The 13,906-nt window shown below is 57.5% G+C and overlaps 1 protein-coding gene across 2 annotated transcripts in view; it reads right to left on the bottom strand.

Moving 5' to 3' along the window:
- Nucleotides 1–2,493: 2,493 nt before the first annotated feature.
- HECTD4 (HECT domain E3 ubiquitin protein ligase 4) overlaps nucleotides 2,494–13,906 on the bottom strand; it is a 146,793-nt gene continuing 135,380 nt past the window's right edge. For both annotated transcript variants that reach the window (XM_090292081.1, XM_090292080.1), the window contains exons 65-76: nucleotides 13,629–13,732; nucleotides 12,819–12,942; nucleotides 12,408–12,598; nucleotides 11,621–11,767; nucleotides 10,684–10,803; nucleotides 9,996–10,151; nucleotides 8,379–8,482; nucleotides 7,964–8,185; nucleotides 5,891–6,057; nucleotides 5,386–5,581; nucleotides 4,669–4,891; nucleotides 2,494–4,184 (exon numbers count right to left, since the gene is read on the bottom strand). In XM_090292081.1, the coding sequence (XP_090148207.1) occupies nucleotides 4,048–4,184; nucleotides 4,669–4,891; nucleotides 5,386–5,581; nucleotides 5,891–6,057; nucleotides 7,964–8,185; nucleotides 8,379–8,482; nucleotides 9,996–10,151; nucleotides 10,684–10,803; nucleotides 11,621–11,767; nucleotides 12,408–12,598; nucleotides 12,819–12,942; nucleotides 13,629–13,732 (1,891 nt within the window). In that variant the 3' untranslated portion in view covers nucleotides 2,494–4,047. The remainder of the gene's footprint in view (nucleotides 4,185–4,668; nucleotides 4,892–5,385; nucleotides 5,582–5,890; nucleotides 6,058–7,963; nucleotides 8,186–8,378; nucleotides 8,483–9,995; nucleotides 10,152–10,683; nucleotides 10,804–11,620; nucleotides 11,768–12,407; nucleotides 12,599–12,818; nucleotides 12,943–13,628; nucleotides 13,733–13,906) is intronic.

Below are 13,906 nucleotides of genomic sequence, written 5' to 3' on the forward strand. Positions count from 1 at the left end.
CATTCTTATTTAATTGGCCCTTTTATTATTAGATGATCCATATTCTATATAATATTTGCTCTGAAATATACTTTGATATTAACATAGCAATATTAACATTAATTTACATTCCTCAGGTTTCTTCTGGTTAGTGTTAGCATAGTACATCTTTTCCATCCTTTTACTTTTATGTTATTTGTATCTAAATATTTAAAGTGGGTTTCTCAAAAGCAGCAGATAGTTGGGTTTTTGTTTTTTGGGCCAATCTGACATGTCTTTTAATTGGGGTGTGTAGACCATTTACATTTAATGTGGTTATTGAAATGGGTTTAAAATTTTGTTTTCTGTCTCACGTATTTCCCTTTCTCGGCTTTCTTTTGAATACTTCTGCAATTCCATTTTATCTCCTTTGTTGTCTTATTAGTTATAACTATTATTTAAGTAGCAGTTTTAGGGTTCACAGTATACACCTTTAACTACCACAGTCTATCTTCCAGTGATACACCACTTCACATTTGGTATCACAAAACATTTTCTTTTCTCCCAGCCTTTGCACTGTTGTCACACATTTATTTCTGTACTTGTTCTGAGTCTCCAATGCACTGTTGTGACTCCCGCTCCATGGCATCAGCCCCTGAATGAGAGCTTATCTGCGGTGGTCAGAGCCAGCCCTACAGCCAGTCACCCTGAGGGTCAATCCCATCACTGCTGTGCCAACAGCGGCCTAAGCTCAACTGCAAGAGGAGGGCGCACACAACCAACACAGGGACAACCGTGCAGCAGCACCCAGCTCAGTGTGACAAGGGAGCCTATCACTGTCCCTTGCAGGCCACTCTGCCAAGACTGGGTGACATAGCAGGTCTACCTGATCCATAGACACAAACACATGATATTAGGAAGCCGAAGGGATACATGCACAAAATTGAAACTAGATTCCTTTCTTTCTCTACAGGTGGGAGCCGAAGTAGGCTTACAGTTGTTCATATTATTTATTAATTGTATTATTTTCCATACAAAATAAACTTTTGTGTACTCATGACTGTAAGCCTACTTTTGCCCCACCCCGTCTATACAAGAATCAACTGAAAATGGATTAAAGACTTAAATGTAATGTCTCCTCGGACAAGTGAAACGAACATCAAAGTAAAAAGTTTGCACAATGAGGAAATCAGCAACAAAACCAAAAGACAACCTTCTGGATGGTAGGAGGTACTTGCCAATTACACATACAATAAAGGGTTAATATCCAAGATATGTAAGGAATTCATACAACTTAAGACATACAAATGGCCAACAGACATATGAAAAGATGTTCAACATCACTAATGAGAGCAATGCAAATTAAAGCAATGAGGTATCACCTCACATTGGTCAGAATGGCTGCCATAAATAAATCAACAGATAAATGGTGAGGACACGGAGAAAAGAAAATCCTCGTGTAAGGTTGGTGGGGTTGCAAATTCGGAGGCCTACCATGGAAAACAGTATGAAGCTTCCTCAAAAAATTAGAACTACCAAATGATCCTGCAATTCTACTGGGTATTTATCCAAAGAAATCCAAAACACTAATTTGAAAAGATATATGCACCCCTATATTCATTTTGCAGCATTATTTACAGTAGCCAAAGATACGTAAGCAACCTAAGTGTCAATAGACGAATGTATAAGTATGTATAACTAGAATGCTACTCAGCCATAAAATATGAAATACTGCCATTTGCAACAACATGGATGGACCTAATGAAAAAAATTAATAGATTCACATGGAAGGTGGTTGGATTAGTAAAAAAGGTGAAGGGATTAGAATGTACAAATTGCCAGTTATAAACAGTCACAGGGATGTGAAGTACAGCATAGAGAGTATTATCTGTAATAACTTAAGGTGTCAGGTGGGTACTAGAGGAGGGGATCACTTCCTAAGTTATATAAATGTCTCATTACTGCTGTCCACCTGAAACTAATATTGTCAACTGCAATTGAAAAGTAAAAAATTTTAAGAGTAGATGATCACACAACTCTTAGGGTAAATCAAAATTAGATGGAGATTATTTATTGGTGAGACTTTTCCTGTAGTGAGCTTCCTTTACACAGCAGTGGTGTAAATAGCATCAAATTGAATGAAAAGTTCATTAAATGCAACCATAAATAATTATAATAAATATACATCAAGTAACTTTACAGCACACGTGTTTTAGGGCCAAGGGTTTGATCTGTCTGGACCTCGATGTGCTCCCTGGGGGAAGCGGCCGTGCTAGCAGCAGATGCCTGCTCACAGCTGTCATCTGACCAAGCGGCAGGCCAGCAGGAGCTTCCCAAACCCCGCGTGGGGAGGTAGCTGACACACTTCTGAGTTCATTCAACGGATGGGAGGGATTGGAGGGGACCAAGAATTTAAAAATACAGGAGGAGGAACCACTTCTAATAAATCCAAAGGCTCTTTCATTATGCAGAAGTGAAATACGAGGATCCTTGTCAGGACTACATCCTGCTGTGACCAGTCAAGGGGCTGCGGCTCTGCGGCCCTGCGGCCCTGCGAGGCAGTGGCCCACCACACCCCTTCAAAATGGAAACCGCAGGCACTCACCTCCAGACACTGATCCTGCATCACCTGAAAGCGATGCCACCGACCGTTAATCCAGGCTTATCTTTTCCTTAGGTCGGGCGGGAGCGTTTCTACAACGGTCCTTAGTGCAGTTCCTAGGATAACAGGGAGGAGGAGCGGGTGCCAAAGGCTCAAAACCCCGCCCGCTCCCAGCAGGCAGGGCCGCAGCGCCCTCCTCCCAGCAGCACCCGCACGGCACAGCGGCCTGCCCGCACGCGCTCACAACCTCCAATATTCACAATATTATACAATAAATACAGTGATGGGATTCTGTGAGAACTGGCAAGGCCAAAATGACAGTGTCCAACAAGATGGCATATGCTTCTCTTGAACAAAGTACCACTGGACAAAGACCTATTTGGGGCACAAATGCACTGGGGCAGCGGGTGAGCTGGAACAGCCCACCCGTGGCACACACACACACGGGGCAGCGAGGGGGGTGCTGGGTGGGCCCAGCCAGGGGAGCAGAAGGACCCCCCCCGTGTCTCCATCTGGACTTGAAGGTCTTAGTCACTGAAGCAGACCCCGAATTGAACAGAGCACCGCAGACGGCTCTCTCTGAGATGGGCGAGAGGCCCCGGCCTCAGTCCCCTGCCGTCACACACACGGCCGTGAGGAGGGCCGTGGCTGAGCGCGGAGGGGTAGGCTGGAACCATGTGCTTTCCACCCAGTCAGTCTCGAGCCTGTCCCTCCAACTCGGGGGTCCAGCAACTCCTGGCGCTGGGACGCACGTGGCCTGGCTCTGTGAACCAATGTCGGGAGCAAAGCCTTTGGTCACCTGCTCCTGAGGAACATGCAGCAAACTCAGACCAGGGCCCAGAAGAGACGGAGAGCGGAGAGGGTTGTCTGGGTGGGAAGGGATGGGGGGACCACGGTGGGCTTTTCCTCAGAAAAACCCAGACCATTAACAAGGCTCTAAAGCTGGAAGATTAGCACACAAACCTCCCGTGTTTGGGCACCTGGCCTAACCACGTCAAGATGGAAGAAGGCCTGCAAGAGCCGTGCCCGGGAGGAACTCCACTCCAGGCAGGAGGGGCGGGCCTGGCCACAGGCTTGGTGGTGGGTGTGCTCTGCAGAAGGAACAGGGCAGAGTGGCCGGCGGCATCTCATCACCGGCTTCCTGCTGGGTGGTTCTGTGACGTGGAACCATCTGGAGTCTGAGGGCATCAGAATCCAGTGCCCACGAAGAACAGTGTCCAGGAAGATCAACTGAGACACAAACTGGGAACTAAACTACCCTACAAACATACCATAAACGGGTAGCAAAAGAACCAACCCATCACAAAAGGTACAAATACAAAGGGCTAAGTCTTCCAGGAGGTCCTGAAATGTGGACAAAAGTTCAGAAAAGCAAAACGTCACCAACTCGTCACGCAGGGCCCTGGAGGGACATGCCCACAGCAGCAGGCTTCCCAAGCCGGCAGAGTGGCGCCTCGGTGAGAGCCTAACTCTGGAGCTCCCTCCCGTCAGCCACTTAGGGGGTCCTCGCGGTAGTGAATGGCACAGCGCAGTTTCTCCAGCATGATTTCCAGAGAGGAGTATTGGGGAAGCTTGATCATGAACATGCAGGTCTCCACGCGGATGTAGCGCGAGTCTGGGGAACCTGCGGGAAAAACACAGGGCCAGCAGTAAGGGACTGCGCCTGCAGCTGGGCGGGATTCCCAGGGAGCCTGGATGGCCTCCTCCATGGGGTGGGGCAGGAGAAGGTTCTGGAAAAAAAGGCAGACACACAACTGTTGCACAGCACAGGCACCAGACTGCTGACCTGTGAGGGAATCTGGCTGCAGACAGGTTTGTTTGACCGGCAACGGGTTTTGTTTTGATTTTTAAATTGTTTTCCTGCATTTAAAAGTTGTAAGATTGAAACATTTCTGGATTTTTAGCTTTTAAAAATATTAGAAGATACATCAACATTGAGTCTGCACTACCACTTGGTGACGGTCTGGTTTGGAAGGCACGTGACTCCCGGCCTTGCCCGCATTTGCACTTGGGCTTTCATGGTCCCTCCCCCTCATGCAGGGTGCAGCTCCAGGCCCAGAGAAGGGCTGTGTGTCCCCACCTGGGACGGGACCAGGGGAGGGCCGTACCTGCCGTGCCGTCCGGAGGGGCGATCTTCATGGGGTACGGGGGCACGTGGGCTGTGTCGGGGCCACCGTCCTTGCAGGGGCAGGTGAAGGGGATGCGCTCCTGGTTGCAGGCGAACTTGATGAACTTGCACAGCTCCTCCTGCGTGAACAGCTCCAGCGCCCCCCAGAAGAACTCGATGTGCTGGTCCGTCTCCATCAGCCCCACCTGGTACATGGTGTGCGCCTGCGGAGGGAGGGCCCCAGGCGTGAGCGGGCCGGCGCCTCTGCTAACCCGGGGCAGGTGCAGCCGGGAGAGGTGGCCGCAGGACACGGAGCGTTCTAAGATGACGCCTGCCACTGCGGCCTTGCTGTCAGCGATTGGGTGGCTGTGGCCCGGGCACTGGAGCCGGCAGTGGGCTTATACGCAGCGACCCCTCGGGCCCCACTGGGCAGGTCCTGTCACGGTCCCACTCGAGGGGGTGCCAGGGCCCAGCCTGAGGGAAGCGCACACAGGCCGAGGGGAGAGGCTGGGCGGGAACGGCCGGTGGCTTAAGACATGGGCTTTGGAAGCGGGTGATCTGGGTACGAAGTTAGTCTGCCACTTGCTGGCTGTGTGACCGTGGGCAAATGACTTTCCCTCAGCTTCAGTTTACGCAGCTGTGCGGTGGGGGTGAGCGCAGCTCCTCCCACATGCGGGACAGTGCTGGGACGCAGGACGGACGGGGACAGGCCACCGACCTTCAGGAACTCGAGGCTGATGCACGGGAGGCCGCAGGTGCGCAGCTCCATCTCCAGCGGGCTGAGCGTGGTGAGCAGCTGCAGCGGCGTGACGGAGCCCAGGCCCGCCCGCACGGCCGCCACACACGCGTCGTTCTGCAGCTCCCGCAGCCGCAGGCTCCGGATGGCTGCCGCGTACACGTCCTTGTTCTCCCACCTGCGGGGCCGGGGACTCAGGTGAGGGCGAGGGCCGAGGCAGCGGACAGCGCTGCTCCCAGGGGCCCAGTGACCTGGTTTCCCAGTCCGGGCAGCTCAGTGAGCCCCTCGGCTGCCTCGGGGGTCCCCGACCTCAGGGCTGGTGTTTTCTTACCATCAGAGCCCTTCTGCTGAACGCCGTGCACCCTCCTCCTCGGAGCCCAACGTCCTACCTCACCACCCCCACCCCACCCCCCCCCCCCCGGCAAAAACTGCCCATCCCCTGACCTGGGCCAGCCCCCCCCCCGCCCCACCCCGCGCACACACTCACGCCACGGGGATGTGCCGGCCGCGGCTGCACAGCTCCACCTCCTCGCCCGTCATGGTCAGGTAGGTGAAGCGGCAGCTCGGCTTGTTGGGGCTGTCGGGGCTCTCGGCGGCCAGGTGCTGGGAGGCGATCTCCGCGCACAGGGCCTCCAGCTCGGTCTCGTCGTTGATCTGGGGGGCGGAGCAGCTGAGGCTGACTGCCCGCCCGCTCCCGGGCCACCAGGAAGACAGAGCCACCCTCTCCGGACGGGCAAACACCGGGCACGGTACAGGCTGGGGCTACCTTGACCATCATCAACGGGCACACGGCATGGGCCCGGCCACCAGTTCAGGGCTGGCCACGTGAGACCCCCATTGCAGGGCCTTTCCTGCTCCTGTTTGGGAGCTGCAGCCTCTTTCACTGGTATGGACGTGACTGAGCTGTACACCTTGTCCTGCCAGGGCCATCTGGGGACCAGTTACTATCATCTGAGTACCTGGAGTCAGCCCTGCCTGAAGCCAAATCTATATGTGTACATTGAGTTTCAAGAGCAAACCATTCAAAAGATATTTTCCTAAGCTGGTCTGAGCTGCGGATTTTGTCACTTGCCAGCAGGCAGCCCTGACTGAAGTCGCCTGCGGGAGGCGCGTGGGCCCCTCCACCACTCAGCACACTGCAGTTGGGTTCCCAAGGACACTGATGTGCACACTGGGCTGCTGAGATGACAGGATTCAACCCAGAGGAGGACGACCCCGCAGGTCCGGGATGGGAAAGGTGAGAGTTAGGGTCTGAGCGGATGTGCGTCCTGTGCAGCAAGTGCCCCTCCCCCCCCCTCGGTAAAGTCCTGGTATTCCAGAACGCTCTGTGGCCTTGCCCAGCCCCTACAGACCAAAGCCTCGGCTGGACTCTCTACCTGGATGGACACCGTCTTACATCCCCCACCTGCCCAAGGCCCAGGCCACCGCCCACAGCCCTGGGAGGACCTCTCGGAGCAGGGCCAGGCATGTACCCACAAGTCCCCAGCCCACGGGGGGCATCCTGCTTTGACCCTTTAGACACTTCTTCATCATCCCTGTTTCTGCTTTGAACCAACTGCTATCCAGTATCGTGGCTTTTCTGCTCCCTGCTCAGCCTGCCCTCAAGTGGTAGCTAAGGGGCGACTACAGAGAGCCAGCATGGTGGCCCCCCCAGAGGGTCATCACGCTTCGTGCCAGTGGAGGCAGAACCAGCTGACACCTGCCTTCAGCTGAGGTCCCCATGGAGTAGCCTCCGACACAAAGCCAGCTGCCCTGTAACAGCAGGTGGCCTCAAGGGGGAGGGGCTAGATCAGAGGCCACCATCACCCTCTGCTGGGACAGTCTGACCAGAGGAGAGGGGATGGTGCCAGAAAAGCACAGCTTTCAGCTGGCCAGACCTGGGGTCCCTGGTGCCCCGGCTCCAGCCAGCTCCCTTCTCTGAGCAGCGGGATGCTCCCCGTAGACTGGACGCACCCCTGAGCCCAGCCCGTGGCGGGCCCACAGCCGCTGGGCCAGCGCTCAGACCTGAGCAGCTGCCATGGCTCAGCCGGCAGCCTGGGCACCAGCCACACCCCCTCCAGGGGGCTGGTCTGCATGTGGGGACAGCAGGTCAGGCGCTGCTGTGGCCTCACTATCTGCACATGGCGGTGCCCAAGGGGAGGGACACAGCTCCACTCCTCTGCCATCCCCGGCCAGTCTCAGGGGACCCTGGGGGCTGATCTGTACTCCAGAGCATCAGAGCTCCTTAAGGTGACACTGGGTCTGCTGGTAGCTTTCCCACACCGACACCTCTGCTTATTCAATTGCCAGAACCCTTCACTCGTGTCTCTGGAGGCCCTGCAGGGCTGCTAGGGTCACCCCCAGGCGGCTGCTGTCATCAGGGAGGGAAGACAGAGTGCTTTTGTCCCCATGAAGTAAGCTTGCTGCCAGAGACAGCTCTCATTCCCTCATGCTCTCTGGGAGACCCCACCAGCCTTAGTTGGGGAGCTCGGGTCCCCTCGGCCACCGTGGCAGCAATAAGGGTCCCAGAGGCACTGCCCCAGGCCCTGCTCGCCCCCAGAATAAGTGTACTTTCACTTACACTCTCGAATTTCTTGACGTAGTTGTAGGTGAGGATATCCGCCTCCTGCAGGTCTTGGTCGGGGTCCAGCGGCTCGCCCACCAGCGTCTTCCAGAAGGAGGGCAGGAGGTCCAGGGGCAGGGGCACGTCTGCTCGGATGGCCATGCCCAGCAGCTGGCCCAGGAAGTGCAGCAGCTGCTCCTCCCCGTAGGTGACGGGGCCGGGGGTCAGGAGGTACTTGCCCTGGGCAGGGGGCAGAGTGAGGTGGCCGGCGTGTGCCTGCGGACACGTGGCCCAGCGCCAGCCCAGCTGGTGCAGCAGGGGCCGCCCCACCCAGACCAGGAAGGCCTGTGCAAAGGGCACAGAGCTGAGGGGGACACCCCTCCAGGAGCCACTACCCCCGGGACCTCCGCAGCCCAGGCCTCGGGTGCCTTACCTTGTTCTTGCTGACCGCCGAGCTGGGGCACAGCAGCAGGAGGGACAGCGAGGAGCTCTGCAGCTCCTTACACACTTGCCACAGGAAGTGGCGGAAGGAGCCGCCTGCGGGACAGACGGGGCCCCGTGAGTGCCGGGGCCGCCCGCCCCTCCTGCCCAGCGCGCCCCGTCCGCGCCCGCACACCAGCCCTCTGCCGGGCGGACGGCAGTCATGGTGGGGCGGAAAGAAAGCTCGCCCAAGGGCCGGGAGGCCGGGCGCCCAATCCTGCCGCGTCGCTTCCTAGCCGGGAAGTCACTTCATTCCCTGAGCCGGTCTCAGACGCGCAATCAGCACGCCCCTCACAGGCTAGTTTCAAGGGTTCAATGAGCTCACACGCAGACCCCACAGGCAGCTCTCGGCTGCGCGCCCACACTGGTTCGCGGGCTTGTTCGATCCACATCTGTCTCCTGTCCCAGGGCAGGGCCCGTTTTACCCAGGATCGCTCCCTCCAAGGTCCGGGTGCCTGGGGTCTGTCCACTGAATGCGTGAGTGAATGGATGGACGCATGAACCCACGCAAAGGGTGATGGGCAATTGCCAACTTCCCATGCTGCCATTCCAAAGGTGCCTCTGGTTCTCCTGCAAATTCCTTTCTGGCTGGGCCTCCTGTAACCTGTGCACTCCAGGTCAGTGCCCCAAGGTCAGAAGCTCTGAGAACAATTGTGCATGCTTGGTCACAGCCATGTGGAGGACTTGTTTGGGGACAGATGTCAGGGTCTGGCCCTTGCTTAGCTTCCACGAAGAGGCAGGAGATTCCTGCCAGCTGAAGCCATGAAGTTCAAAGGTGGGGATTTAAATCGGACAGACCTGAGTTTGAGCCCCAGGTAGCTGCCTGACCTTGGGGCAGCTGCTTCCCTGGGAAGTAGCCCAGGTTACCTATCTGTTAAATGGGGAACACTGCACCTGGCGGGGGGTGGTTTCTGATGCTCGGAGGGGTGTGGCGTGCCGTGCAGGGTCTGGCACATCTGAACCCTGTTCTCAGAGAGCCCGGGGGCCGGGCCAGAGGACACCTCAGTGCTGGCTCAGACGCCGCTGCTGGGACAGTGCTCCCAGGACCAGGGCGGGACGGGAGCGGCAGCTGCCCCGACAGCCTTGCCCTCCCAGTGTGCCTGGATGAAGAACTGGGCCTCTGCCCCCACCCAGAGTCGGAGACAGCTCCTGAATGCCTAGGACTAAAAATGACCGAAAGGGCCATGAGGGAACATTTTCTGAGCTGCTTGTCCTCAACCTCACGACTGAAATGACAGAAGGTCCCATTTCCATCAAGGACCTCAACATCTGTCTCTCATGGGGCACTTGGCAGAGGTGCGGCCCTGAACCTGGGTGGCACGGGGCTGAAGTCCCAGACCAGTGGCAGACACAGTTCCCACTTGTAGAGGCAAGTCTGGGGGGCTGGCCTTGGAGAAGCTGGATGCGATGGTCTCCCTGGGGGCAGGAGGTAAGGGTGCTGCTTTGACTCTTGCTGATGGGGGACAACATCTGGGGCCGTTCAGGCTAAGAATGACCTCAGGGAATTTCACACATGCAGCACAGCCTCCGAGGGATGGGCTGGGGGAGAGTGGACGGGGCCGCCACCTACTGGTGCCGTGGACCTCCTCCCCCGTGAAGCGGATGTTGAAGGCATAGGTGGGGTCGCCGCCACTAGCCAGTTTGACACACAGCTGAGAGGATGGCACCGAGGCCAGCTGCCGGGCAGCTTGGCAGAAGTAGGAGTTTTCAGAAGCTTTGATCTCCCCTGGAAAGAGAGAGAGGAACTGAGGAACACTGCCTGCAGCTCCCCTCCCACGGCTGTCTTCGGCCCTTTCCCCACAGGACAGTCTGCCTTCTTCTCAGACCTCACCCCGCCCCTCCCAGCCACCTTGCCTTCTGCTCTGGGAACATCCTCAGGCCTTTCTGCCTTAGCCACATACTGCCCTCACAGTGTCAGCCCCGCCCCTCCTCCCCTTTGTCTCCAGGAGAGGTCGCCCCCCACCCCCGCCCCTCTCTTTGGTGCCAGAGCCCTAATTTAGCAGGTCCATGGCCAACCAGAATGAAGCCTGCATTTGCCACCCGCCCTTGCAGTTAGGTGTGGCCGCGGGGCGGAGTCTCCCCTGAAAAGTAAAGGGAAGGCTCCCCTTCCTCCAGCTGCCTAGAGTGCAGAGCTCACAAAGGACCTGAAAGGCAGAAGCCACCACTGGGACGCAAGGGCACAGTGACAGCAGCCCCACACTCCCTTCTTCCAGCGGCTTCCTAAATGCGCCCTCTCTGGCCCACATAGCCAGCCTTACCGCCCACGATCTCCAGGGGGTCCAAAGCGATCTCAGGCGCCGCGTGGTCGGCGGTCCTCTGCGCCGTGGCGTTCAGCACCCGGTTCATAACGGTCACCTTTGTGTCATAGAAGATCAGCCCTGCCGGGGGGAATGCAGGAGAGGCTGGGATGGGGCTGCTTCCCTTCCTTCCCAGCCACCCCTGAGGCCTGGCTGGGGCCACGCTGTCCCAGCTGGGTCTGTCCAGTCTCTCCTGGGACCCCCTTCAGGTCCCTTGGTGGGGTCCTCACATACCGTGCCGGTGGGGGCATCAGTGCTTGGGACTTTCCGGAGGACAATTTGTTAGGACCTAGTCAAATATCAACACACAAACGCTTGGACTCCATCACGCCCACGTGCAGAAACACAAACCCAAATACATGACGAACCAAGGGGTCTGCTCTGGCACCCCTGTAACTACACCCGGTTCACCACGCAGAGCCTCTCATCAGAGAACACGCTGTGACTGCGGGCACCGGAGGGCGCGCGGTTCTGTGCGTGCCGGCGGGTCTCGGCAGCAGGTTGTCAAACAGAACATGGAGTTACAGAATCAATGTCTAATGCCCATTTCGATAAAATAAAGACAAAAAATGTGTGTGTATCTATTTGTGTGTGACTAGAAAAGCCTGGAAGGACAGATCATCTCAATGGCCGTCTCTGGGACGCAGAAATGTGGGGGCGGACAGGAAGAGCTTTAACTTTGCGTCTTCCTAAACAGTCGGAGCTCTTGTCTGGGAAGTTTCCTCTCTCCAGAGCACATTCCTGCTTCAGAGCACAGAGCAGCTGCTCCTGCGTGTACCGGCGGCTCCAGAGGAGACCTGCCCGGCAAGTGTGAGGCTGGGTGCGGGGCGTCCTCCCGTGCTGCTGCGGCCTGGGGCCAGGGCGGCCCTGCCTGTGCGACGCCGGGCCGGGCACTGACCTTTGGCCTCCTTCAGCAGCGCGGCGATGCTGTGCGTGTACGTGGGCGTCTGGCGCAGCTCCACCAGGGGCAGGAAGAACGTCTCCAGCGTGGTGTTCAGGGACTGGAGCAGGGCGAAGCGCAGGCGCAGGCTCTCGATAGGCACGCCTGCAGGGCGTGGGGGGGGTCAGGCTGGGGTCTCAGCGGGGCGGGGCTGAGGCTCCATCTGTACAGACTCAGGTGCCCCCCCCCGTGGGGGTTTAAAGAGGGACCGGGAGGATCCGCAAGGGATTTAATCTCTCAGGGTGCCTAAGACAAAGGGCGAGGCCCAGGCAGGCCAGGCTCTTAAGAAATCCAAGGTCGCCTCAGCCCAGCTCTGGGTCGTGCCAGGACTCTGTACTTTATTATTTAAAAATTTTTAATTCTGAAATAATTGCCAACTTCCAGGAAGTTGCAACAACAATGGGGAGTCCTGTGTACCTTTCCCCCGATGGGACTTCAAAACCATGAAGTTGGGACAGGACAGTCCCTTGCCTACAATTCCTTCACGGGACCAGGGAAAGCAAGGGCCCTGGACCCGTGGCTGAGTACGTGCCCAGGCGCTGCAGCAGCCCGAGTACATGTGGGGACAGCTGCAGCAGTAAGGTCAGGGGCCATTCGCCAGCATGTCGTGACAGCGGTCATTTCACAGGGGTGGCCTTACAGAGAACGACCTTTTTCTGTGCGTGTTTGTGCACCATCGTGAGAACCCCCAGACAGGGCAGCGCACGGGCCTGCCCCAGAAAAGCATTCCCCCAGGGCCACCTACTCAGGAGACAGGCCACTCTGGGGTCGGCGGTGTCCGTGGGGTCCAGGTACACCTCGTGCGGGTGGAGCCGCGCGGGCGTGATGGCCAGGTGGCGGCACAGCCGGTTGATGTACTGCACGAGCGCCACGTCCATCTCCAGGGTCCACTTCCTCGAGGCCTTGTGTGCATGGCGGACATCGACGCAGGCACACCTGGGGGCAGCGGGCTAGGTGGGCAGGGGCTGCGGGCCCCCTCCAGGGCCACGTCTGACCCCAGGAGGGGGTTCTAAGAGGGCCTTGCCTCCGGGCATCAAAGACTGGGCAGAGAGGATGGCCCCCCAGGAAGTATTGGTATTGTCCTGAGAGGCACCCCGTGGCTGAGCACAACTTCCCCACGAGGGCTCTATCAGAGGGGTGAGCAACAACCGCTTACCTTTCAAAGTGGAGGTCGTACCCACAAGATAAGATCGCCCTCCAGACACTACGGATGTCCTGCTTTGCTCGGTCAACGACAAACTTGTGAAACCCTTCCAAGGTCAGGTACTTCTCCTCGGGGACTGACGGAGAGGGTTCACAGCATCAGGAACTTGGTACGAACTGCGCACAGTGGGGCCGCGCCGCGTGCTCCAGTCGTACCCCCACTCTCAGGGCCTGACCCCTCTAGTCCCCCTTCCGTCTCCCGTCACTCCAGGGTGGGTTAGGCGGCCCTGTCCGGCCCTGCCCAAGTAAACGCGTCACCCAGCCTTAGGGGGGGTCTCGGAGCCGCAGCCTCGCACCATCTGTCTGGTCACCGAGTGGTGCGGGCTTTTCCCACAGCCCTTCTTTCTTTCGTCTCAGAAACATTCCTGACTAATTCTGTGACCAAGAGAATAAATAGCTTTCTCCCCTTCTGCCTGGGCCTTTAGGAGGCTACAGTTCTGTTTGCCCCAGGTAAGAACCTTCTGGAAGAGAATCCGTAAGCAGATGTCCAGGTTTTTACCTTCGGTCTAGGGTATACGGTATTTCTGGAGCGGCTATTTTGATCTCCGCAAGTTCACAGTCCTCAAAGACCGCATCCTGGGGCGGCGCCCAGCACTGGCCAGGGACGGGCCCCGTGCCTTTAGCAAAGCTGCCCCTGCCTAAACTAAAGCCCAAGGGCGCCCAGATGGTCAGGCAAAAGCAGAGAGGCTGGCTCGCAGGTGGACCGCCCGTCCCCGGGATGGAAGCCGCCCCCAAGCCCGTGAGCCCCGCACTGCACACGCACCTTCTTGTTTCTTGGTGGGTGACTTTTCTGGGTCCTTCTCATCAGGCTTGCTCTTTTCCGGGGACTTGGGCTTCACAGTGGGCTTCTTCTCACTCAAGGCAGTCCTGCGGGGACACGGCCCTGGGCTCAGAACCCCTGTGGCCACACCGCCTCCAGGCAGCGGAGGGGTGGGGGTGGGGGGCTCATGAGTGCACTGGCTCGCGCCCCGGCGACAGCTCAGAGTTCGGACAGGCTGGGGTCAATACGAGCTTTGTTCTGACCCAGAGAAGTTACTGAGC

The sequence above is a fragment of the Furipterus horrens genome, unplaced genomic scaffold (genome assembly GCF_987537825.1).
Source record: "Furipterus horrens unplaced genomic scaffold, mFurHor1.1.pri manual_scaffold_11, whole genome shotgun sequence".
Taxonomy (NCBI): Eukaryota; Metazoa; Chordata; class Mammalia; order Chiroptera; family Furipteridae; genus Furipterus; species Furipterus horrens.